The sequence below is a fragment of the Lepidochelys olivacea genome, assembly GCF_965140295.1.
Source record: "Lepidochelys olivacea isolate rLepOli2 genome assembly, chromosome: 1".
Lineage (NCBI taxonomy): Eukaryota > Metazoa > Chordata > Testudines > Cheloniidae > Lepidochelys > Lepidochelys olivacea.
The window spans coordinates 243055275-243080839 of NC_140411.1; the positions used below are offsets into that span (position 1 = coordinate 243055275).

General features: G+C 45.3%; 2 protein-coding genes across 4 annotated transcripts in view; both read right to left on the minus strand.

Annotated features, from left to right (window-relative positions):
- ADIPOR2 (adiponectin receptor 2) overlaps positions 1-1214 on the minus strand; it is a 64614-nt gene extending 63400 nt beyond the window's left edge. Inside the window, exon 1 of the mRNA XM_084643027.1 lies at positions 1026-1214. The gene's annotated coding sequence lies outside the window, so the exon portion shown is untranslated. The remainder of the gene's footprint in view (positions 1-1025) is intronic.
- An 11149-nt stretch (positions 1215-12363) lies between these two features.
- The window catches only part of WNT5B (Wnt family member 5B), a 96086-nt gene continuing 82884 nt past the window's right edge, over positions 12364-25565 (minus strand). For 2 of the 3 annotated variants that reach the window (XM_084640268.1, XM_084640269.1), the window contains exons 4-5: positions 20375-20667; positions 12366-12893 (exon numbers count right to left, since the gene is read on the minus strand). In XM_084640268.1, the coding sequence (XP_084496394.1) occupies positions 12435-12893; positions 20375-20667 (752 nt within the window). In that variant the 3' untranslated portion in view covers positions 12366-12434. Of the gene's footprint in view, positions 12894-20374; positions 20668-25565 lie in introns of all 3 variants that reach the window. The other variant, XM_084640267.1, reaches the window with a different exon arrangement.

The window sequence follows — 25565 nt, forward strand, 5'->3', positions numbered from 1 at the left end:
TAATATGGAGACACGTCCAAGAAGTCACTGAATCAATTCCACCTTTTTGTCATATAAAATTTAGGAATGTTCATGACAAAATGGGATTACTACTCAATGCTTTAAATATCCTGAAACACCTATAGTATCCTCTATGGCCTACACGGAACAGTGAGCCTCTCAACTTTTACATTTTTATTGTGTTGTTATACATAATGGGTGAGCACTTGGTTGATTACATATCTTGTAAGCGTGTAGTAATACCACTTTTATATCTCTGTACAGTATTATGGCCAAAAAAATACAATTTATTTTTTAAAAGTAACTAATTTAAGTCTCAGTCATGACTGTTTGGGTTTTGTTTATTTGGCAGTACTGAGCTTCTACCAGAATGACTGTTTTTCCTCCCACACAGAAAGTTTCCAGAGATTTGTTTCAGTGTCTTCCTCAACTGCTGAGCTACCTAACATTAATGCTGGAGTGTAGACAGGTTCCCAAGGGAAAGCAAACTAAAAAACCTCCTCTTATGTTACATACTCAAAAGAGTTTTATTCCACCTATAAGGATCAGGAAGGTAGAACCCCCCCACCCCACCAGACGGACAACAAAGTTCATAGCTTAGAGGAGGCTATGAGACGAGCTCTTGACCCACTTACAATACTTCATCCATATAAAGCACTCTTCAGCCAAGGATCTCAAAGTGCTTTATGGATGTAAGCAAACACTATTACTCCAACTTGATTTCTCGCCTGCCCTCGTGCTGGCATCCGTTCAGATATTTGCCGGGGAACTGGGAGTCTCCCCAACCCTCCTCCCAGGGTCCGCATCCCCTGCCCGGCCTCACCGGAGTGGGGCGAAGGATGCCCCGGAGCCTTCCCACCCGCCGGGGGCCGCGGCCAGGGACCCAGTACCAGAGCTCACGCCCAGCCAGCCCAGGTGGAAGGACACGAGGAAGAGCCCCCCAGAGCCCCCTGCCCTTGCGGGGAAAGAGCCGCGTCCCAGAGCCCCTCCGCCGCGCAGGCCCCGGCTCCCCTCCGGCTACCTACCCCCTTCCGGCTACCGCCTCCGTCCGCGCACTCAGGAGGCCCTACGGTGACAGCGCCTCCACCGCGACCGCCGCTGCAGCAACAGGCACCGCCTCCGCCCGCTCGCTCGACTGCCTTATTGCCTAGCTATTAGCACTTGCCCCAGAGCGTCACCATCACACGGGCGGCCACAGCCAATGCCTACTCACGGCACACGCGCAGGCCGCTACGGACGCCTGTTGGCTGAGCTGCCCAAGTGTATCTTGGGGGCTGTAGTCAGAAACTAGGCCGCGCCGGGCTGGGGGCGTAGGAATGCGCATGTGCACGCAGCGCGCTGTGAGCCGCGGCGCTCGTGCGCTTTCACCCTGACCTTTAGTTCAGTTGCGTAACTTGCGTAATGATTCCCAATCCCTTGCTCAGGCTCGTCATAGCCGCGCGACCGGCATCACTCTTTGATTGGCTGAATGAAGTTCGTGACGATCGAGCGGGCTCTTACTGTCTTGCGAGCGAAGCTCGCGCCGGGAGGCTTTGGAAACCTGAGTCGGCGGGGGGGCGGGCAGGGAGCTTCCAGAGGCTGCCTCGCAGACACACATGTTGCTTTCCTCTGCGGGGGCAGCCACCCCGTCCCTGTGAGGGGTGCTGCTCTGCCACGAAGGGGGAGGTATCCCAGTGGGCAAGTCTCTCAGACACCCTGTGAGGGGCAACGTCCTCCCTGTGGGGGATAAGTTTGTCACAATGCAGTTAGGGACGGGGCGGGGGTCTCTGCATAACACTGCTCCCCCCCCCGTGGAAGTGGGGCGGGGTCACTGTCCCTTTCTCCTCCAAAAAATCTCCACAATGGTAGCAAAATGCAAAAGTGTTTGCAGCATCTTGCCCAAAGCAACAAAGATTTTACAGAAAAATAGTGCACATTATTTAAAAATATATTTAAAAATTTAAGATTCCCAATATAACAGTCTCTGTTATAATATAAAACTTATCACAACAGGACACCCAATCTTATTTTTAAAATACAAAACTCTGAGGGAGGGGGAACATATACATTAAATTTTTATCACAATTATATTTGTACATATATGTACAACATTCACCACACATCAAAATATATTTATGAGACTTCCCTTGTGATGGTAAGTTCATATGTACGCAGTACAGTACATCAAAAAGGCAAATACAGACAGTGAGACAAATACTGTTTCACAATATAATTTAAAAATTAGATCATAGAATCATATAATATCAGGGTTGGAAGGGACCTCAGGAGGTCATCTATTCTAACCCCCTGCTCAAAGCAGGACCGATCCCCAATTAAATCATCCCAGCCAGGGCTTTGTCAAGCCTGACCTTAAAAACTTCTAAGGAAGGAGATTCCACCACCTCCCTAGGTAACACATTCCAGTGTTTCACCACTCTCCTAGTGAAAAAGTTTTTCCTAATATCCAAGCTAAATCTCCCCCACTGCAACTTGAGACCATTACTCCTTGTTCTATCATCTGCTACCACTGAGAACAGTCTAGATCCATCCTCTTTGGAACCCCCTTTCAGGTAGTTTGAAAGCAGCTATCAAATCCCCCCTCATTCTTCTCTTCCATAGACTAAACATCCCCAGTTCCCTCAGCCTCTCCTCATAAGTCATGTGTTCCAGTCCCCTAATCATTTTTGTTGCCCTCCGCTGGACTCTTTCCAATTTTTCCACATCCTGCTTGTAGTGTGGGGCCCAAAACCGGACACAGTACTCCAGATGAGGCCTCACCAGTGTCGAATAGAGGGGAACGATCACGTCCCTCCATCTGCTGGCAATGCCCCTATTTATACATCCCAAATGCCACTGGCCTTCTTGGCAACAAGGGCACACTGTTGACTCAAATAAAATTTAAGAAGCAACTACCGCATGAAAATAGTTCAAAATAGATGTACAAGAATTATTCAAGGTCTCAAATAACTGCCTTACCATGAAAAATTTAAAATCAATTTATATAGTAGAACTGGTCAGAAAAAATTCCAAAAAAATATTTTCATTGGAATTTGCCAATTCATCTAAATCAAAACTTCACAGAGATAGTTTTGAAGTTCCAACAGAACTTCCAGGCATATTTCGAAACCTGGCTGTTTTCCTGCCAGCTTTCCCACCTGTCTCCTTGACATCCCACCTCTCTTTTCTCTGAATGGCCTCACTACTTCCCATTCTCACAGCTACCCATCAGCCCAGGACTTCCAGAGTCCCTAGCTCTGGGGCAGCCACCATGCCCACTGTCTCACAGTTGGGGACCTCAGGGCTTCCAGGGTCTGTAGCTGCAGGGCAAACCACCATGCAGACTGCTCCAGGTATGGGGCTTCATACACTTTCATGGAGAATTTTTAAATTTTTGTTTTCATTCCAAGTCTAAATAAACCACATTTTGAAATATCTAAATCAGTGGTGGGCAACCTGCGGCCCACATGCAACCCGTCAGGGTAAACCGCCGGCAGGCTGCCAGACAGTTTGTTTACATTTGCACGGCCACCCACAGCTCTCATTTGCTGCGGTTCACTGTTCCCGGCCAATGGGAGCTGCGGGAAGCAGGCCTGTAGAGGTGAAAGGCTCAGTCCCACTATCAATCCCCGCAGGTTGCCCACCACTGATCTAAATCCTCTGTGAAACGGCATTAAGTTTCTCTGCCCAACTCTACTATTTAGTTATCAAAGAGAAGGTTAAGAAGTGACTTGATCGCAGGCTGTAAGTACCAAACGAGAAGTTTTCTGATGGTAGTGAGGCTCTAATCTAACAAAGGCATAAGAAGATCCAGTGGCTGAAAGTTGAAATTGCAAAATGGAAATCAGGGGCACATTTTTAACAGTGTGGGTAATTAACTGATGGAACAATTTACCAAGAGATGTGTAGTGGATTCCCCATGACTTGACATCTTTAAATTAAGATTGGATGTTTTTCTATAATATATGCACTAACCCAAAAAATTATGGGCTAGATGGAGGAATTATTGGATAAAATTCAGGGGAGGAAAAATAAGGAATAGAACTCAGGGACTGATTTTTGAGGAATGATTAAAAGAACTAATTATGTCTATCTTAATCAAATAACATTTTAAGAAAAGAAATAATAACTGTCTACAAGTTTTACTAGGGAGGGAGAGGAATTATTAACACCAATGGAATTAAAATAAGCAAAGAAAAATACATGTATTAGCCAGCTAGTCCACAAAAACCAGTGCTAAAAGTATGGGGTTCTAGTGCAGGGCATTTGTTCCTTCTTGGAACCTATTCAGAATTGTTTTCTTAGAAAGGTTCTTGGAGTTCCAGGTTACTTACCTTTATATACTGAGGTGGCAACTTGCTACAATTTGTACTGAAGCAAATTCTGTATCCTAGAAGCAAATAATTATGTTTTTCTTTTTAAATACGGTATTGGAGTTAATATAATGCTGGATACCAGACTTCCAAAGATGTTAATTTGCTGGAAGAGAAAATTAATAGTTCTTATTGGCTAAGAATGATGAGATTAAATTCAGCCTTCCACGTCTCACATTCTTGGTTCTATGGGCAAGACTGCCATTTGTCCTTATGTGGCAATGCCATGGCCTGTCCCAGTCATGGTTCTGTGCTTAGTTAGGGAGAGAAAGCAGGCTCTGCAAAGAAGCTGCTGCTTCCTTCCTGCAAGGAAGAGGGAAGAAAAAGGACAGAAGGGCTGGGGATTGGGAATGCCCTGTCAAAGACTTCAGTAATTTACTTCCCCCAGGATCAATTCCTTTCTGAGTCATAATTCCTCCCCAGAGCTGCTTCTAGGGTGGCATAGTTGTGCCGCCCTTAAACAAGATGAGAAATTAGGTCATAATCTAGCCCTCATTGAATTGATGAGACTATGAAAGAGCCAGTCAATTGTTTCGTCACTGGATTAAAAACTCTCCAGTGTTTCTTTCTGGACAGTGCTGTGAGCACAGAGCCAAGATTTACGATTGTGGATGGAGAAATGGAAGTCTGGCTCTACATTAAACAGAAACACTAACAGTTCATTTAACGTACAAGCCCAGTCTAAAAAAGAAAATAATAATTTTACCTTCATGCCCCACCCTGAGTGTATTGTATTGTAACATACTAATATGTATGTATACCACTGCTCCCTACTGGTGGGATTAAGAACTATTCATCTGTGTGTCATAGGCTATATAAAGTAAATAACTAATGGAGATTCCCTTGTAGTTTAGGTACTAGGGACCTGTGTGGTCTGTGTGAAGCATAGTGACAGTTGTGATTGTCCTAGGTGGCTATGAATTCATTACTATATTATTCTAATTGTGCCTCTCATCCTGATCAGAAGCAGGGGTGCTGGAACAATTTGTATAATGGGGGTGCTGAGAGCCATTGAATCAAACTTTAAATCCTGTATATAATGGAAACCACTTCAAGCCAGGGGGTGCAGTAGCAACCCCAGCACTCCTAGTTCCAGCACCTATGGTCATAAGCAAAGGTCCAGCCCTGTGACCTTAATATCATCGGAAGATAATGTTGCTGTGCTTATAGCATAGAGAATTTGGTTCTTGTTTCTGCTGCTTCACATCAAAGGAAGTCTGCAGGTGATCACTCACCATACCCCTCAACTTCAGCGCATCCAGATGAGGGAGTACTCAGAGAAACTAGTGCTTCAATTGAACATGAGGACTATCCATTTCTAAGTATTGTCACAGATGGGTTGTATGGCAGGCTGCTGTCTGCAGAAGGCCATGCCTGTTGAATGTAAAAACAACCAAGCAATATGGCCCCATCCCTGGGGCATTTCTTTCTCTGTACAATCAAGACTCTTCCCAGAGATCTGCTGGCAAAGTCCAAACAAACAAACAGACAGAAAGTCTTGTAATAAAATTTAAAACAAACAAAATGGTCCCATACTCAAATATCTTCCTCCCAGGGACTCCTGGTAAAATTCCAAACTCTCCCCAGAGATCTGGTGGCTAAAGTAAATAATAAACAGCTAGAATTTATTTGCAAAAAGAAGAGAAAGCCACTGCAGAATCTCCCTACCTGGACTCTCCTAGACTCCTGCTATCAAGCAAGAGGCTGTCCCCTTCTCAGCATGTCTTCCTGTGGAGCCCTACAAATCCCAGAAGCCCCAGGGGGATCTGTATTTCCCAGATTCCATTTCGTTGAGAGAAGATGGGAATGTTGACCTCCCAGACTTCAAGCGTTCTTGACAGACTCAACAGGCTGGGTTTTCTCCCACAAACTACTCCCTCCCAAAACCATTTTTTCTCTCTCAGTGCTTGTGTCTTTTGACCCACACATTTGTCTTTGAACAAGCCCCTTGGAATGAGGTAATATGGCCCTGCACACTTTCCCCCTAGATCTTAAGGAGCCAGTGTACCCCATGACAGTACACAATGTACAGCCCTACCTGTCCCTCTTATGGCTGTCCAGTTTTGGGGAAGAAGGGGAGAAGTAGCTGTCCTCTGCTTCCCACAGGGAAAGAGAAACTGTTCCTGCTGTTGGTCTTCCTTCCTCTGTTCTAGCGGCTGCCAGTGTGCCTTTCACACCCTCTCATGCTCTCCTGATGAGAGTGGTAGCTCTCCTGTGTCATCTGAAAAGGGAGAGGGAGAAGCGGGAGGGCAACAGCTACACCTTTGTCCCCTGCAGGAAGAAGTCTGCAAAATGGAGATTTGACAATAAAGCTTTAGGGTGATCTTCATATTTTTATGTTGTTTTTAATTATTTTTATCCTTGGGTTTAAAGTACATGCTTGTGATCTGTTTTTCCTGGTGGGTATTCTGGTGGCTGTAAGCATTTTGTTTTGTTCATCTCTGATAAAATGATGGGGAAGGTGGTTGCGGTCCAGTGGATATGGCACGTGACCGGGAATCTGGGATCCTATTTTCACCTCTGTCACTGACTCACTGTGACCTTGGGAAAGTCAGTATTCAAACCTCTGGTTTCAGGAAATTTAAGTTTACCAAAATCTGATGCTTACCCCACTGAGCCATCTTCTCCAGCCCTGCCTGAGGTAGAATACATCATATCAGCCCATGTATATAGTATTTCCCTTTACAACTTACAGTACAATGGAACTTTATTTCATATAGAGTCTTCAATATAATCTGTATCCTAAAATGCAGTTAAATAGAAGCTTAGGGAGAAAATGTGTGTGATTCTACACAGCTGTGTGTAGATACCATTGGGATAGCCACTTCAGAGATGCAGATAGGCACCTGCCTACTAGATGGAAGATACCAGACCTCCTCCAAATGGGAGCCCTGAGGTTTCTTTGGTATGCTGTATGTACACCGGCAGAAGATGGCAATTGGCATCTTTGTCCACAGGCTACAGATTAGTCTCATGGGGTGCACATTCTACACAATGATTTAGGGGTGGAAAGGGAAGACTATCGTATGCATTTGAACTGCAAGCAGAATTTAGGCAATCAGGTATTTGGCTCAGAAACCAGACTAACATCTTTAATCTTACAGGCTACCATGAGCTATTTAATTACCATGAATGATCAAGTCATTAGTTTCACATTTCATTCAGAAAACAGCATCTCCCACTAACACCATGCTGGTATAGGGCATTTGTTCAATACAGACTCAGAAAAAAGAGTGCTTCTTGCTGAATCCCCAACACCACCTTAGTGTTTCTTTGATGTCCCTCATCTAGGTACCAATCTAGCCTGCCTCTGTGCTGTTTTGTTAGAGCTCTGAGTGTTACAGCACAATGCCGTATGGCTACAATAATTAATAATAGTAAATATTAGTTATTAGCATTCTTAATTCATACATTTCAAAGTGCTTTATGGGTAAGGCAAGTATCATTACTCTCATTTTATATATGAGGAGACTGAGGTACAAAGATGTAAAGTGACTTGTCTAAGGTCAGTGGCAGTGCTGGAAATAGAACCTAGGTCTTGACTCCCCATCCTGTGCCTCTGGATCACACTGTCTATCTAGCAATGTGCAATTTAAAATCCACTACTTTCTCCCTCATTGGCAAGGAGTAGTTCCTCTTTGGTTTTCATCTGCTGTTTGCCCTTCCTTGGCTTTGCACGCATCAAGCCAATCTAAATCTGCTCTGATTTACATTCTTATTACTATCCCAAGGAGGTTCTTTTGTGTGAGGGTGCCACATAAATTGCCCTTTAGCTAGAGATGGGCTGAACCAAACTTCTGGATCCCAACCCCCCAAACTTTGGGAAAGCTCAAAGCCAGATCATTTGAAAAAAATCCAGGAAAAATGTTCAGAAAAACTGGAGGATGTCGGTTTTTATTAGACATCCTTGTGAACGTTAGGTTATTTTTAATATAATTCTCAATGATCAAGGCCTCCAAATAACTGGGGTACAGAGAAGCTTCCAAACGTTTGGATACTTCTCTGAGCCTATAGAACAGGGGTGGGCAAACTACGGCCCGCAGGCCGGATCCGGCCTCCCAGCCTTTTAAGCTGGCCCTCAAGCTCCAGCTGGGGAGCGGGGTCTGGGGCTTGCCCTGATCGGGCGCTACAGCCAGAGCACAAGGTCGGGGGCTGCGCCACACGGCTCCTGGAAGCCGTGGCATCGCCCCTCTCCAGCGCTCCAGCCGGAGAGCAGGGTCGGAGGCTGCTCCACATGGCTCCCGGAAGCAGAGGCATGGCCCCCCTCTGGCTCCTACACACTCCAAAGGCCCCGCACCAATGGCCCTCTCTGGCACCCCAATGGGAGCTGCAGGGGCGGTGCCTGTGGACGGAGCAGCGTGCACAGCCACCTGGCTGCGCCTCAGCGTAGGAGTCAGAGGAGGGACATGCTGCTGCTTCCGGGAGCCGCTTGAGGTAAGCGCCGCCCGGAACCTGCACTCCTGAGCCTCTCCTCACGCCCCTATCCCCTACCCCAGCCCTGATCCCCCTCCCGCCCTCTGAACCCCTCAATCCTAGCCTGCAGCACCCTCCTGCACCCCAAACCCCTCATCCCCAGCCCCACCCCAGAGCTCGCACCCCCAGCTGGATCCTGAACCCCTTCCCGCACCTCAACCCCCTACCCCAGCTCTGATCCCCCTCCCAACCTCCAAGCCCCTTGGTCCCAGCCCAGAGCAGCCACCTACTCACCAAACTCCTCAGCCCCACCCCAGAGCCTGTACCACCAGCCAAAGTCCTCTCCACTGCACCCCACACCCCAGCCTGGAGCCCTCTCCTGCACCCTGAACTCCTCATTCCTGGCCCCACTCCGAAGCCCACACCCCCAACCAGACTCTTCACCCCCTCCCCACACCCCAACCCCAATTTTGTGAGCATTCATGGCCCGCCATACAATTTCTATTCCCAGATGTGGCCCTTGGGCCAAAAAGTTTGCCCACCCCTGCTATAGAAGAAGCCCTTCAATAAGCCTCAAACAACTCCCTCCATCAACAGGCTCCCCCTACTTGCTGTTGTCTTCATGAGGGAGGAAACCCAGTCATCTGCTACTCTCCTGACACTTTAGGGCAGGGGTGGCCAAGCCTGAGCTGGAGAAGGAGCCAGAATTTACCAATGTACATTGCCAAAGAGCCACAGTACTATGTCAGCAGCCCCCCATCAGCTCCCCTGCCCCCCCACTCCCAGTGCCTCCCGCCCACCGGCAGCCCTGCCAATCAGCGCCTCCCCCTCCCTCCCCACACCTCCCGATCAGCTGTTCCATGGGGTGCTGGGAGTTCTGGGGGGAAGGGGCAGGAGCGAGGGCATGGCAGGCTCAGGGAAGGGGTGGAGTGGGGGCAGGGCCTGTGGCAGAGTCAGGGGTTGAGCAGTGAGCACCCCCCGGCACATTGGAAAGTTGGCGTCTGTAGCTCCAGCCCCGGAGTTGCTGCCTATACAAGGAGCCGCATGTTAACTTCTGAGGAGCCGCATGTGGCTCCAGAGCCACAGGTTGGCCACCCCTGCCTGAAGGGGAGGATGGCAAGTCTGTATATCCTTTCTGGCATAGTCATGGAAAATTTCCCACACTCTAGTTGGAGAAGGGGATTGTGGGGCACCTCATGCATATCTCTTCAACCGAAGCCTCCAACTTCTTCCCTGTTTGCTTCTTTCTCTTAAAAGTTGGAGAGGCTTGGCATTTCCCTCTTCCCTTGTCATCACTTCCACTTGCAATTATTTACACCCACAAAATTTACTGTGGTGCAATGCTAGAATATGTGTTAAGAGTCCCTTACATGTATGGTCTTTAATGTAAAAGCCAAGTGAAAAGACTTTGAATTACTGGATATATTAGCAATGCCTGTGGGGTGTCATATACAAGTAGGTAACACCTTTCAGCACTCATGCAGTGAGGATGGGACAGAACATGGGGCTGACCTTAGGGGGAGGAAAACATCTTTTTTAGATATATCCAATGTACAATGAGTTTTATTACTGAACAGGGAATGTATAGTATCCCCTGATTGTATAGCTTACACATTTGACCTGATCTTGGGCTCAGACTAGTTTCCATTGAGGTTTAATTGGAGTTGGGTCAGGCCACTGTATTCACATTTTTCCATGCATGGAAAATTATTTCTGTTACTTTGAATTACTATACCATTGGCTTTGGCTTTTATATAATAAAATAAATTTAGGCAACCTTTTGTATTCCAAGAAATTGCTCTCTGCAATGCCAACAAATATATTGACTGTTGAATAAGAAACAAATATTAGATTACAAAAATAAAAAGTGGACACATCCATAAAAATAAGCAAACTAATCACTCAGCATAATTTTTCTTTCTTGTGGATTTCTGGACTCTTCCAATACTTTAAATATGAAATATGCATTTGCAGGATTCTCTGATGGTTGAAATAGTGGGTTCTGTAAAAGTTGCCATATTTAATCAGAAATAAATGTCGTAAAGTTTCAAAAATCTAGTTTTCTGGACTATGGATCTTGTCCATGAATTGGCATTTTTTGTTCATTTGAACAATAATTTGTCAATAAAAAACTTAAAATGTCAGTAAAAAATGGGAAGTATATTAGTAAATGTTTACATTTTGAGGTTCGCTTCTCTGATTCCTCTATGCCTGCAAATGAACTCTGCAGATGCCATGAAGGGCAGGAAATGTCCTGTGCTAGGATCAGCATATGTTCCATCCATATTTTACTAATTGAATTCTGTTATAATTGCAATAAAGTTAAGAGAGATTAGTAGATTTTGCTAATGGGCCTCTGCTCAAGCACCATTTCATTATTCTCCGTTATCACCACAAGAGGGTGCAGAATGGACCTCACTCCTTGAACACCTAGCCCACATTCTGGTGAAACAGTCATCCTTGGTACAGCTCCAATGACTGCAGTGGGTTTACACCAGAGAAGAGTTTGGCCCCCTGGATTCTGAAATAAATAACAAAACAGAATAAAACAAAACACACACATACACAAGCAAGAGAGAGAGAAAGAAACCTCAGTGAGGGGTATTTAATGGTAAAGAGAAACTGTACATCTGGGACAGAGGTGAGGAGGATTGAAAAGAGCTGGGCAAGGTAACCATTTGTGTCCACTCCAAAGGGGAGAAATGGCAACAATGGTAAGGACTAAGGTGCAGTGTTCATCCAGTCCCCTGCATGCATGTATGGCTCTCTCACACACTCCACACATGGAGTATATTTCTTTTCCAAAGAGCCCAATAAGCCTAGGAGACAGATAGCAGCTCCTAATCCGCAAAGACAAAGTGAATTACAGCGGAGGGGAAAAGGATCTCCTTGACAGACCAGCCTAGATAGGGCTTTGGCAGATTTTTCTCATTGATCCTTGAGGTTCAGAAGAGCTAGGCGCTAGTTTCTTTTAAACTCTCAGGATACAGTAGTTCTTCCCAATTGAAGATCACACCTTCCTCCCTCACTTGGAACAGGTGGTCTCCCCACCACTGTGCAGGAGTCCCTGCTTTGTCCTCATTCCAAGCACTCTATATAGTACCTTGTATTTTAATCCATATTTTTCAGCATGAGACCTGGGTGACTTTCCCTCTTGTTTGACAAAGCACCAGCACTTCCTTCATAGGGAGCAGAAAATGGGCCCAAATCCTCTCGTTTTGCTTGTCCAAAGGGTTTGGGGAGCTGGAACATGAATAACTAAGACTCTCCCATGTTTGATTGTGACTCCAGATGTCCAATATCATATAAACTTTTGAGTTTAAACCACCAGATAGCAAAGGGAACCCACTTTTCTCCTTGACCATCTGACCATGAATCAATCCCCTGCTTCTGGAGCGAAGTGGCTATGAGGGGAGTTCCTTTTGAGCAACTCTTTGGCTCCCTTCACTCTGATTATAACATCCAGGGGGAGAAGGGTCTGAGGGCAAATTCCCCCTTTGCTCCACAGCTGAATAAAGAGAGTGGCAAACCATCCAGTCCAATGGGAAAATTTCAAAACCAAAATGTCTCTTAAATAAGCTTCTTTAATTATTATCATCTATTTATTTATACAAATATAAAATATATTTATATAGATTTATATAATATAGATTTGTTGCTTTGGTGGCTCTTTCATTTACAGACGTACTGGTCGACGATCTCTGTGCACTTTTTACACTTGACAAAGCAGCACCAGTGGAACTTGCAGTGACAGCGCTCTACCTGGATGCTCTTGAATTGGTCATAGCCCCGGCCACAACACATCAGCTCACAGCCATCCATGCCCTCTGAGGTCTTGTTACACAGCCGGCCCTGAGTGCCCAGTGAGCCAGTGGTCTCATTGCGCAGGCAATAGTCAGGGCTGGGGTCAATGTAGACCAGGTCCTCCTGCGTAGGTGAGTTGAAGCGGTTGTTTACCAGCTCCAGCTTGCCTTTGCGACTGATCCTCATGGCAGCTGCACTGTCATACTTCTCCTTCAGCAGGTCACCCACCTTGCGGAAGTCTGCCAGCTGCAACCAGCAGGTCTTGAGGCTGCAGGAACCTGAAACGCCATGGCACTTGCAAGCCACATCTGCCAGCTTGTACACAGCCTGCAGAAAGAGCAGATGGAATCAGACAAGAGCCGCATTAACCTCTATAGCACTGGGAACTGACATAATTGTGCTGAGTTCCTCTTCCTTGCGTACTTATCCTGACCATCCACCCAGTTCTCTCTCTCCCCAGAACAGACACAATCCTGCTATTGGAAATGCTCCCCAGTCTTCTGGACTAACGTACTACATCCACGTCCCCTCAAAGCCCATAGCAATCAATGCAACAAAACACCTGAGAACTTGTAAATTTCCTATAGGTAAAACAGGTCAATGATGCTATAGTTCTAGCATTATATCCATATCTTCTTGAAATAAATCCATGCACCCAGGCTCTTTCCCTCTATCCCCATTCAAGAGCTTTGTTCACTCTAAATACAATTTCTGGAGGAGTCACTCTCTGTCAAAGAGGAACACCTGGGATTGTAATAATGGTGTGAAAAATTAACTGATTCACACCAAGCATGTACAAGCAAGGCATTCGCTCGCCAAGGACAATTCATGTTGCTTCAATGTGTCACCATTCTGTGTACTGAGAATAATAACTGCATAGGATTTACAAATCTAAGTGCAACTTTTGCACCACTGAGTTATTCCTCTACACCAAAATAATCCCTCAGGGCTTGACTACACAACAGGGACTACGGTGGCATAGCCAAACTCAACCATAGTATAGACGCAGCATACAGCGACAGAAGGGGTTTTTCTGTCATTAGATAATCCACTTCCCTGAGTGGTAGTAGCTAGGTCAACAGAAACATTCTTCATTGGGAGTAAGGTTGGCATAGCTACAGCATGAATTTTTCATACCGCTAAGCAATGTAGATATATCAATCTACATTTTAAGTGTTGACCAGGCTTCAGTTTCCTCATCTAGTGTCACGGTATGGCTGACCTAAAATTTAAACATTTAAAAAACAACCACTAGTTTTCAGAGCTTCATTTTCGGAGTGCACAACTTGAGCAACTTTGAGCCTGATTTTCAGATATCAATGGGCACAGTACCTCTGAAAATCCAGCTCAAAGTATTTCAAGTTGGACACCCACAATTAATTATTGCTTTTGAAAAATTTAGCCCTGTGTGTGTTAATCTCTCAAAAGCATGTGTGGAGATGATGTGAGGGAGAAGAGTCATGTTTCTTCTTATCCTAATAAGGAGAGAGACAGACATTAAAAAACCACAAGAACAGAAAAACTCAAAATCAGTGGTGAAAAAACTAAACAGGTTGAGTTTGTTCGTTACACTGAACAGAACTGTATAAGTGAAACCAATCTCTCAACTACTTTAGAGATTCCACAGGACTGCTGCTAAAACTACTAGTGACTAGGTGTATAAAAGGCACCTAAGGCCTAATACGGCTGACAGCTAGTAGAGATTCTGCTTTAGCTCAAGTGGTAAATCCCTTGGGGTCCAGTCCAACTCTCAAAGAAGACAATGCTCTGAGCCCTCAGAGATGTGGGGCTTTAGTTCCATTCCTCTGTGTGTGATTTACTGGTAATTGCCCTTCATAGTGTAACGTAACAGCTACAGATCTGAAACCTCTGGACTTGCCTTGGATTGGACTATAACTGTGCAACACCAACCACATTGCTACCTAAAAATCCCTGTACTGTACAAGACTGAACTACACTTGAATTTTCAGAGCACCAGACATTTCCTATATCCTAACTGTCTTGCCTGCCTGCTTGTTATACATTTGTGTTAGCACTTCTTGGTTATTGTTGGGTCAAATCCCAAACTACTCATGCCTCTGTTGCCCTTGCATATGTTTTTATAAAGTAGTTTGTTTCTTCCTAATCCTTGGCTTTGTTCCTTTAGGAAAACATTGCAACTTGATCCCCCTCAGTTAATGTCATGGGACCTTCAGCGTTTACTCTGACTTGGGTTTAAATGGCCGATTCTCAAAACATCTGGGTAATGATTATGCTGTGGAATGTGTATGCTACCAGTACTCACAAGCCCCTAAGGAGAAGTAAGCCTGGTCCCACTTTGCTTAGATACACAGTCCCCCATTTATTAACTGTGGGAGTCACCACTGCATTTATCGCAAAATTACTCTCCCTTTCTCTGTCCCTTAGCTGCTGGGATGGAGAGAGGGTGGGAGGAATTGTAGGTTCTTTACTGGCTAAGCTAGGATCAAGGTGAAGAATAACAGACCCCACATGAAGCTGTAAAGACTGGGTCTGATCAATGGCCCTGCCACAGAATCAGTCTGAAAGTACATTTAATGGAAAGGTATAAAGCCCCCATTCCACAAGCCCAAGTTCCTTTCTGATTCCTCTCTCATAAGAAGGGGGATGGGAAGAGAATTAATGGAGAATTCCTATGTGGTTAATTAGATGGCCCCCTCCGAGCCTCACCTGGCACTGGATGGAGTGAATGATGATTGAGGCCTGCTGTATGTTGACTGGGTAAACAGTGTGGAAGGACAGACTGCCAAAGTCTGAGAGACAGGGAGATAGATAAGAAATGAGGGGAATAAGAGAGGGAAATGGAGATCAAGTGGAGAAAAAGACTGATGGAAGGAAAGGACATGTTGAGATAACAGTCAAAGACAAACAAACGAGGGCAATAAAGCCAGGAGCCAGTACCTCAGAAACTCCAGAGTGGAGTGGAGAGGTGATGGGGTCAAGACTATGTCTGAAACAGAAAAGAACATTGTTCTCTTCATATCCCCACCCCGACCCCCCAGCTCCTCCCCATTAACCTGGCTAGGGGAAAATTCCCCCTCCACCATCAGAGCTCCACACACAAACCAGCATTAGAGAGAACTCTCTCGCACAAGAACTCTATCTCTGAACCAAGATGGGATGATATGGCAAAACTCAGCCCAGAAACCAGAGGGAAAAAATTTCTCCCCTCAATTCAAACTCTGTCTAGAAACCAGAAGACAGAAATCACACTCTCACCTGAAAATCAGAATGGGGGTAGAACTTGAAGGCCACTTGCCAGTGACCACTGGTCCCTCAGAGAAGGGTACTGCATATGGCCAGGTGAGCCATGCTGTGTTTTTTCATATGATCCCTACCCTTCTGACCCTCTCATGTTAGCTTTCCCTTCCTTTCTGTCTCTATTTACAAATATATGGAATGCCATGATCCCATATTGCTTCATATTCCCAAGCACAAAACCCTTAACGTGAAAACTTAGCACAATATAGAGATTTACCGCTGTGTGAGTAAGTCACAGGTGTAGGGAGGCATGCTGGACTCTATGGACTGGACTTCATGGACCGCCACTCTGTGCATTGGCAGTACACCAGGCTCAAGCACAGGAAGCTATTCTTCTTGCTCTCTAATTGTTCATGTTCAGCTTCATCAGCTAGAAATGGAGTTCCCAGCCTTGAAAGGAGAAACCTCTGTGTGTGTGCATGTGAGAGAGAGAGAGAGAGAGAGAGAGAGAGAGAGAGAGACACTTTCTGCCTCATTGGGTCTGATTGTGTCATTCTCCTCTAGGCTGCTTACCTGCAGCTTTCAGTCACTCACTGTAGTGAGCAGTATATTAATGGATCATTGTCCTGGAGACAGACTCCACATTCAACAGCAGTCCCTAGAGGCTACACTTTTGTTTTAATTTTTCACCTAGTTATCTCACCTCTTCCCACACCACCTCCATTTGGAAGAAACATGTCAGATGCTTGTTCCAAGGAAGAAACTCATGGGAATTAGTGGCAACCCCTCATCACTAGAATTCAGCCCAGCCAAATATATCTCTTAGCTCAAACACAGTCGCTTTTAGGCTATGTCTACACTACAGACTTCACAGTGGCAAAGTTGTACCACTGCAGCTGCACTGCTGTAAGGTCTCCTGTGTAGCCACTCTATGCTGACAGGAGAGAGCTCTCCCACTGCATAATTAAACCACCCCACGCCCTGAGCAGCCGTAGCTATGTCGGCGGGAGAGTGTCTCCCAGCAATATAGCACTATCCATACCAGCACTTTTGTATGTGAAACTTATGTCGGTCAGGAGGGTGTTTTTTTCACACCCCTGACCGACAAACCCCTGACCGTCAAAGTTTTACCAATAAAAGTGCTAGTGTGTAGTCATAGCATTAGAGTGAGATGTAAGATCATGCTCTTTTCTATATTTAAGACCAGAAGGGATGATCTAGTCTGACCTCCTGCATAACACAGGCCATAGAATTTCACCCAGTGATTCCCATATCAGGTCCAATAATAGGTAGCTGATCTTCAGTATAGCTTTTAGGAAGACACCTAGTCTTGGTTTAAAGACTCCAACTTTTGAAGAATGCAATATATCCCTGGGTAAAGCCTTTGTTCAGGCTAGCCGCTAGCTGCAGACCATGAAATCTCCTAACCCTTAAAGTACTATCTACAAATTCAGCCATAACCATAAACATGTACAAAACAGCAACCCAAACACAGTTAAAATGTGATTGTGTCTAGTACTGAAGACAAGACCTGACTGTTTTAAGCCAAGTCCCTGAACCATGATACAACCCAGCTCTGTACAAAGCTATAGCACTGTTTGAGGTTGTGACACAGTTAGATTCCTGTTCACACGACAAGACAGAACTGGATTTTAACCATGTTGTAGACAAACGTCTACTCATTTGATCCCCTCACATAGCATTATTGTAGTCTAGATGAACCCCTAGTCTACTGGCTGCTATTTGCTATGTTTGATCCTAATACTAGTGAGAATAATTAAACATTTACATGGTTGTTTAATGAAAAAACTGCAGCAGCCTCTCCAAAGAAAGGGCAGTTATAATCCAAGCTCCTCAGCTCTTCAAAGAATAAAGAAATGTTAGGTGCCAGAGCTGTCAGTCTGCTGCCTTTCACCAACTGTAATTTTACCTCGGAATTGGTTTTCCAAAAGGAGTGATCAGGAATGCAAAAGCCCATAGCAGTACGCTAACATCTGTGCTTATGACACATCATGATTCCACAATCAAGAAAGAGAACAACTCTGGCTAAAAGACTGTCCAAGTTCAGTGGCAAAGTGAAAGCAGCAATTAGAAATAAAAAAGCAATATATAACAAATGGAAAAGGGGAGAAATAGATGGCAATCAACATAAATTAGAAGTTATGAAGTGCAGAATATTGATAAGGGAAGCTTAAGACATCAAGGAAAAATCCATGTCTGGCACAGCTAAGGACAATAATGAGTTTTTTTAATATATCAGGAACAAAAGAAATCCTCATAATGATATAGACCTGTTACTAACTAGAGAGAGTAAAATTATTAATAATGATGAAAAGGCAGAAGTGTTTAATAAATATTTCTGGTATGTATTTGGAAAGAAGCAGGATGATTTACACATATCACAGGATAGGTAAGTATCTTCTAATCCATTAGTAACTGAGGAGGATACTGAACAACATCTACTAAGCATTTTTAAATCAACAAGCCTGAATAACTTGCACCCAAAAATCCTAAAGCTGGCTGAGGAAATCTCTGTTCATAGACACTAAGGTCAGAAGGGACCATTATGATCATCTAGTCCGACCTCCTGGACAATGCAGGCCACAGAATCTCACCCACCCACGCCCATGAAAAACCTCACCTATGTCTGAGCTATTGAAGTCCTCAAATTGTGGCCCACTGATGTTCATTTTCAATAACTTTGGAATACTGGGGAAATTTCAGAAAACTGGAAGAGAGCTAATGTTATGCCAATATTCAAAAAGGGCAAGTGGGATGACCTGGGTAACTATAAGGTAAATTAGCTGGACATTAGTCCCAGGCAAAATAATGGAAAAATCGATACAGAATTCCATTGATAGAGAATTAAAGAATAGGAATACAATTAGTGCCAGTCAACTCAAATTAGAAATAAAGCACAAAATTTTAACAGTGAGGGTTATTAACCATTGGAACAAATTACCAAGGGAAGTGGTGGATTCTCAATCTTCTGATGTCTCCAGATCAAGATTGGATGCCTTTCTGGAAGACGTGCATTAGCCAAACACAAGTTATGTTTCAGTCAGCCAAAGGTTATTGGGCTTAGTACAGGGATAACTGGGTGAAATGTAATGCTCTGACAGACTGGATGATCTAAATGTCCCTTCTGGCCTGAAACTCTATGAATCTATGAATGACACAGGTGAAAGAAAATTCAGTGTGTCACAGGAATGCCCCTCCCCACCCCCGCCTGCCAACAAGGTCCCACTTTGGCAACCCCAGTAAGATTGTGTGTTGGGAAGAAAAACTGACTGAGGCTCAAATCCCCAAATGTGCCAGGGCAATACAAAATTGATTTAACAGGGCTGAGTCCATGGCATCCAGCACACAAAAGGCTTTGGACACACCTTTGGAGATCCTCACTGGCCCTAATTCACTTACTGGCCAGAGAAAACTCCAGTAGAACCTCAAAGATACGAACACCAGGGTTACGGACTTACCTCTCTACTGGACACCCTGTGAAACCAGAAGTCCTCAATCAGGCAGCAGAGCAGACAGAAAAAAAGCAAATACTGTACTGTCTCAGTGCTTCAGCCGTTGGGGGGTTGGCGCAGCAGCTGCAGTGTCGTGGGGGTCAGGGCTCCAGAGCGGGGGCTTGGGGCTTCTGGGGCTCAGGGCTTTAGGCCGGGGGGAGTGCTGGGGCTCAGGGCTTCAGCCCCATGGCTCCATTCCCAGCTTCAGCCCCACAGGGAATGTTGGGGATTGGGTCTTCAGTCCTAATTGGGCTCCGCTCCTAGTTTCAGTGGCGGGGCAGGGGGGAGGGCTTGGGGCTTTAGCTATGTGGGGAGTGCCGTTTCAGCCCCAGCGCTTTCCCCATAGCTAAAGCCCTGAGCCCTGGTGGCACACCTGCCTCCCCTGGCTGAAACTGGGAGCAAAGTTGTGGGGCTGATGCCCCAAACCCCGGCACACACACACCCCCACAAGGCTGAAGCCAGGCATGAAGCCGCAAGTGCCCCCCGGCAGTAATCAGGAGCAGACTTGTGGGCTGAAGCCCTGATCCCCAGTGCCCCCCACAGGGCTGAAGCTGGAACAGAGCCTCAGGGCTGAAGCCCCAGGCCCCAGCCCTTCCCCCAGGTCTAAAGCCCTGAGCCCTGGTACTCCCAGGGAGCAGAAGCCCTGAGCCCCCTGCTGGGAGCCCTGGCAGCCCCTAGGGTCAGAAGCCCCAACCTCCCACTCCCCCCAGCCCTGAACCCTGACACCCTCACCCCTCCATCCAACCCTCCGGCTGCAGCCCCATCTCCCCCATGGCTGAAGTCCGCAACGTCTTGTTCAGAGTTACGGACAACCTCCATTCCCGAGGCAAGGCATCTATAACTCTGAAGTTCTACTGTAAGTGCCAAACTGATCTTGACTGTAGGATTCACAAAGAAATGGTGAAACTAGGACCCTGCACCATACCAAGGGAGTTACTGGTTTATCCTCTGGCCCACAGTTGACTGACTAATACTGTTCCTCATCACCACCCATGAATGACTTGACACCCAAACACACAATGAGTTCTTGATTTGCCTCTGCTCCAACCAAAAGGAAAGGGCCAGCATCCAGCTTACCCTACGACCAGCCTCGTTGTTCTGCAAATTCATGAGTGTGCGAGCCTGCTCCTCCGACCCCTTCGCGTAGTTCTTCTCCCTCTCCCTGGCATCCACAAACTCCTTGGCGAAACGGTAGCCATACTCCACATTATCCCCACAGCCACCCCATAGCCAGTCTCGGGGCAAGTCCTTGGGACGGGCTGTCCGGCTGCAGCCACAGGTGGAAAGCTCTCCTTCGCGGCATGCACGGCTGATGGCGTTCACCACCCCTGCAGCACTAACGGCATAGGTGAAGGCGGTCTCTCGACTACCTGGGAGAGCAGGAGGAGGAGAAGATTAACAGAAGACAAACCTCCTTTGATAAATACAACAACCTCATGGGGAGTCCGAATAAACTGTACAGCAATGGAAAGTGGTGTGAGCCCAATAGCACACGACATTGAAAATTAGGTTGAGAAAAGGATGGGATAATGTATTGTAAGGAACAATTCTGCACTGGCAGATAGGAGATGGACAGGAAGGGTAATTCAAATAGGAGCTGTTCATAACATAGGTTTGCATTCCTCACTTTGCTTGTATTTAAGGAGTCCATCCACAAGACTCTGACTATAATAGTTTTAGTGTAGTCAGTACCAATAGCAAACTTGGCTCTCTGACATACCTGGGCTGGGACTGGGATCTCTTTTATGGCCTGAGGTTGTTTCCTGGTAATGATATACACAGTGAAAAATAAAACATTTAATACTCTCATTTTGAAAGGAGGTGTATTTCTGGAGAAGCTGTCAGTGAAAGGTTATTATTAATTTTATTATTTATTATTTGTATTCCAATAGTGCTTGCCCAGTTAAGCACCGTGGAAGTGAAAGTCCTCTATTTACAGAAGAGACAGCAACAGCCCAAGCTTCCCCCCACATGGATCCATCACACAAGGAACTATGCCAGTCTAACTATAACCATACCAGTATTATTGTTAAAACTTTCCCATATAGACAAGGCCTATATTAACTGGTCGATAACTTTCTTGTTTAGTGTCAATGGAACGGAGGAAGTGAGGAATACCTGTCCTCTAGGAACTTCCCTGCTTTGAGGTTTCCACCTTCCTCTGCTCAAATTATATATCTTAACTGTATTGTCTGTCCAGTTTAGATTGTAATGCCTTGGGGCATGGATCACAGCTCCATTTGTGTATTGTACTGCATGGACAAGAATGTCAGCACTCAATATAAAAATAAGGAACTGAACTGAGACACTCCTAGTCTTGCATGTATGTCACCAAACAGCCTTCAGGTGATACAGAGAATGATTACCTGAGCTTCATTTGAACCAGCAACCTAAGTATGAAGAGTTACAGATCCAAAGTACTAGTACCAAATCCCAATATCAAACTGCCCACTAATTTTCTCAGCTGAATTAGGTCTGGTCTACACCTAAAACTTAGTTCACCCTATCTACATTGCTCAGGGATGTGAAAAATTCACGCCGAGAGACATAGGCTATGTCTACACTGCTCTCTCCTGCCAGCAAAATAAAACCACCTCTAAGGAAAGGCAGTAGCTTTGTCAACGGGAGAGCATCTCCCACTGACAAAGTGCTGTCCACACCGGGACTTTTTCTTATCAAAACTTTTGTTGGTATGGGGTGTGTTTTTTTCACACCCCTGACTGACAAAAGTTTTAATGACAAAAGTGCAATGTAGACGCAGCCTTAGCTAAGTCCACCTAAGAACTAGTGTAGACACCACTAGGTGGATGGAAAAATTATTTCATTGACCTAACTACAGTCTCTTAAGGAGGTGGAGTTACTACAGCGATGGGAAAACCCCTTCCATCACTATAGCAAGTGTCTACACTATAGCACTACGATTGTAGTTCTTATAGTGAGATATACCCTGAGAGTATCACCAAAAATGGATATTTTAAGAATACATTGTAAATCATGCGTCAGGCCTCCTCCGCAGGACTGAGCTGGTGCTTTGGGTGTCCTCTTTTTCCAATTTGCACATCCTGAGAAACTGTCATTATTAGCAACTTATCACCAGTTTACAGAGTAGCAACTTATCACCAGTTTAGTGGTTAACGATCCAAGACAAAGGCAGCACTGTGAGGGGTACCACCCTCGCATAGAGTGGTTTGTTGGGGAAATTTTCTAGTGAAATGCAAACAAGGAGAGGACATACCATATAAAGAGAACTCCCATGAAACTCAGTGGTACAGTCATCTGTGACATTTTCTGGGGGACTATGGGAGAGTAGGAATGATTCACAAAATCACTTTTTCTTATGGCAAAGTGAGATGTGCTATTATGTCTGGCTTTTGTTTTTCTACTTAGTTCAACATAGCATGTCAACTGCTGTTATTGCATTGATTTCCTTGTTTCAGAAGGAGAGGAGGAATAGCTACTAAATAACCTGTGAAAGAGGTCCACCCTCCATCAGATAAGTATTTGTATGAATGTATAGCAGCCGTGCTGCAGCATATTTATGCCACAATGAACGTGTGCTGTGTGCAGCATCCACGCTGTAATGTATCTGAGTTAAGCCTTATCCATACTGGTATAGTTAAAGTGGTACAACCCCTGTTAGTGTGGACGCAGTTACACTAGTATAAAAATGCTTATACAAGTGGAGTGAGAGAAAGTGGGCGAGGTAATATCTTTTATTGGACCAACTTCTGTTGGTGAAAGAGACACGCTTTTGAGCTACACAGAGCTCTTCTTCAGGTCTCTCTAATAACCTGGGACCAGCATGGCTACAACAACACTGCAATATACAGTAGCCGTGTCGGTCTCAGAATATTAGAGAGACAAGGTGGGTGAGGTAATATCTTGTATACGACCAACTTCTGTTGGTGAAAGAGACAAGTTTTCAAGCTTACACAGAATTGAAGAAGAGCTCTGTGTAAGCGCCAACACTTGTTGGTCCACTAAAACATATTACCTCACACACCTCGTCTCTCTAATATACAGGTATAGTTCATTCCTATACAGAGAGGGGAATAAGCTACGCTGATATAAGGCACTTTTATATCAGTTATAATTATATCCACACTAGGGGTTTTACCAGGTACAGTGAAAGCTGTTTCTTCCAGCATTTCACCAACCAGAAAGCTCTATAAACTGGCATTTCTGATCTTCATTGAAATTCCAGTTTATAGTCCAGCTGGTGCGAGATCAGCAGTGGATTGGGGTGCAGGAGGGAGTGTGGAGCGCGGGCTCTGGAAAGGAGTTTGGGTGCGGGAGGGGGCTCGGGGCAGCGGGGTTGGGGCACACAGTGCCGGATCCAGGGGGCACTCACCTCGGGCGGCTCCCCACAAGCAGAGACCTGTCCTGGCTGCTCCTAGGAGGAGGCACAGCAGGCGGCCCTGCATGCTGTCCCTGTCCTGCCCTGAGAACTAGCTCCACAGCTCCCATTGGCTGGGAACTGCGGCCAACCCCTAGGAGCGGCTGGGACAGGTCAGCGCTTGCGGGGAGCTGCCCGAGGTGAGTGCCCCTTGGATCTGGGATCCCGCGCCCCAACCCGCAGCCCCGAGCCCCCTCCTAGAACCCACACACCACAGCCTCTCCCGCATCCCAGCCCCACACCCCCTCCCACATGCAAATTCACTCCCTCTTAGTTAACCAGCATTTTTCACTTACCCACACCCCCTATTCCCCCAACATGCTGGATAAAACAGCTTTTACTGTATAACTATATCCGTAAAAAAAAAAAAAAATCACACCTCTAACTAACATAATTATACTGGTACAAAATCTGTAGACCAGGCTTTACAGCATGTTCAGCTGAGGAGTCCGACAGCACCAGTGCCCTGGGCACACCTACCTGATGTATATTTAAGAACCATGTCCTGAAAGTATAAAGTAGACATAAACCTAAATTGCAAAATTCAAATCTGGATTTCAAACCAATTGAAGTTTGGGGGTGCTTGGACCTACAGTTTTGGTACACCCAAAATCAGTCATGAAGTTGCGATCAGGTTTAGACCAGAGTTATCTCTAGTACAAAGCAAATATGTAGATCTTTCTATCAAGGTTTTTGTAAGGTGCGGCACAGTGGTATCTGAACACATGTAGGTGCATTGATATCATCCCTTTCAAGTGCCCTTCATTACAATGGCTATCCCTCATTTCAGACCCAAATTTACTCCTGTTCCACACAGACATGGAGTCATGTCACATGTTTAATAAGTTATTTTCATTAAAAGTGAGCAAACATGAACAGAGGTTACAGAAAATGTTATTTGGACTAATGCAATAAATCCCACAGCATTTGAAGCCTCCTGTTTTTATATCTCCCATTCTCCATCTGCATGCCAAGGCCACCTAAGAACTGTGATTGTCTATGCAGTATTTGCTCTATGTTCTGTTCCCAGGTTCTCTCTGCTTCCCCAAGTGTTTAAGGTCTGTCTTCTGAGTAACATTAGCAAATGGAGTGCTCCAGAATCTTCTCTGTGGACTCTACTGCCCTCCAGTGTCCATGGCACAATCAAAGCGGTGGGAATAAACCAGGGGGATATTGGGATGTGATAAGACAGGCTGCAGGCATCAATTGTGAAAATGCTAACTTGAGCTTTAGACTCTCCTTTCTGGACTCAAAGGTGAGCCAATCCCAGCAACTCTTTTCAAGGGGATTGCCTGGAAAGGAAGGAGAGGCAGACCTGAACTTGATGGAAGAGTGAGGCAAAAAAGATAATGAGAGCTGGTTAAAAAGTGTATTTCTAAATTTTTATGATGAAAAAGTGTCGTTTTTTTATTGCAGAAAATGTTTGTTTTTCTTACATTTTCCAATTTTGACAATTACTATAACAAATATTAAATATTAAAATTATTTTGGTTTTTCCCTTTCTCTCCCTTTCACCCCTTTTTCCTTTTCTCTCCCTTTCCTTTTTCCATGTCACCACTGAAAAGAAAGGAGGGGAGAAAGGAAGGAAAACCAACTCAAAACTCAGACATTTTTCATGGAACATATCATTTTTCAACCAGCTCTAGAAATTACAGGGCTAAACTGGATAACTTGGGACGGCCCAGTCAGGAGAGAATGACTGGATTGGGGTGGGAACAGAATATGGTTTCCTCTCAGAAGATACTCCCAGTAGAAAATTCTTTACATTACATTATACGTTTCTTTATCCTCCCCTTTAAGAAATACAGCCTGAGGAATGTATGAAATCTCTATTACAGTGCATGGACCAATTTCTGAAGGGTAATTTCTGTA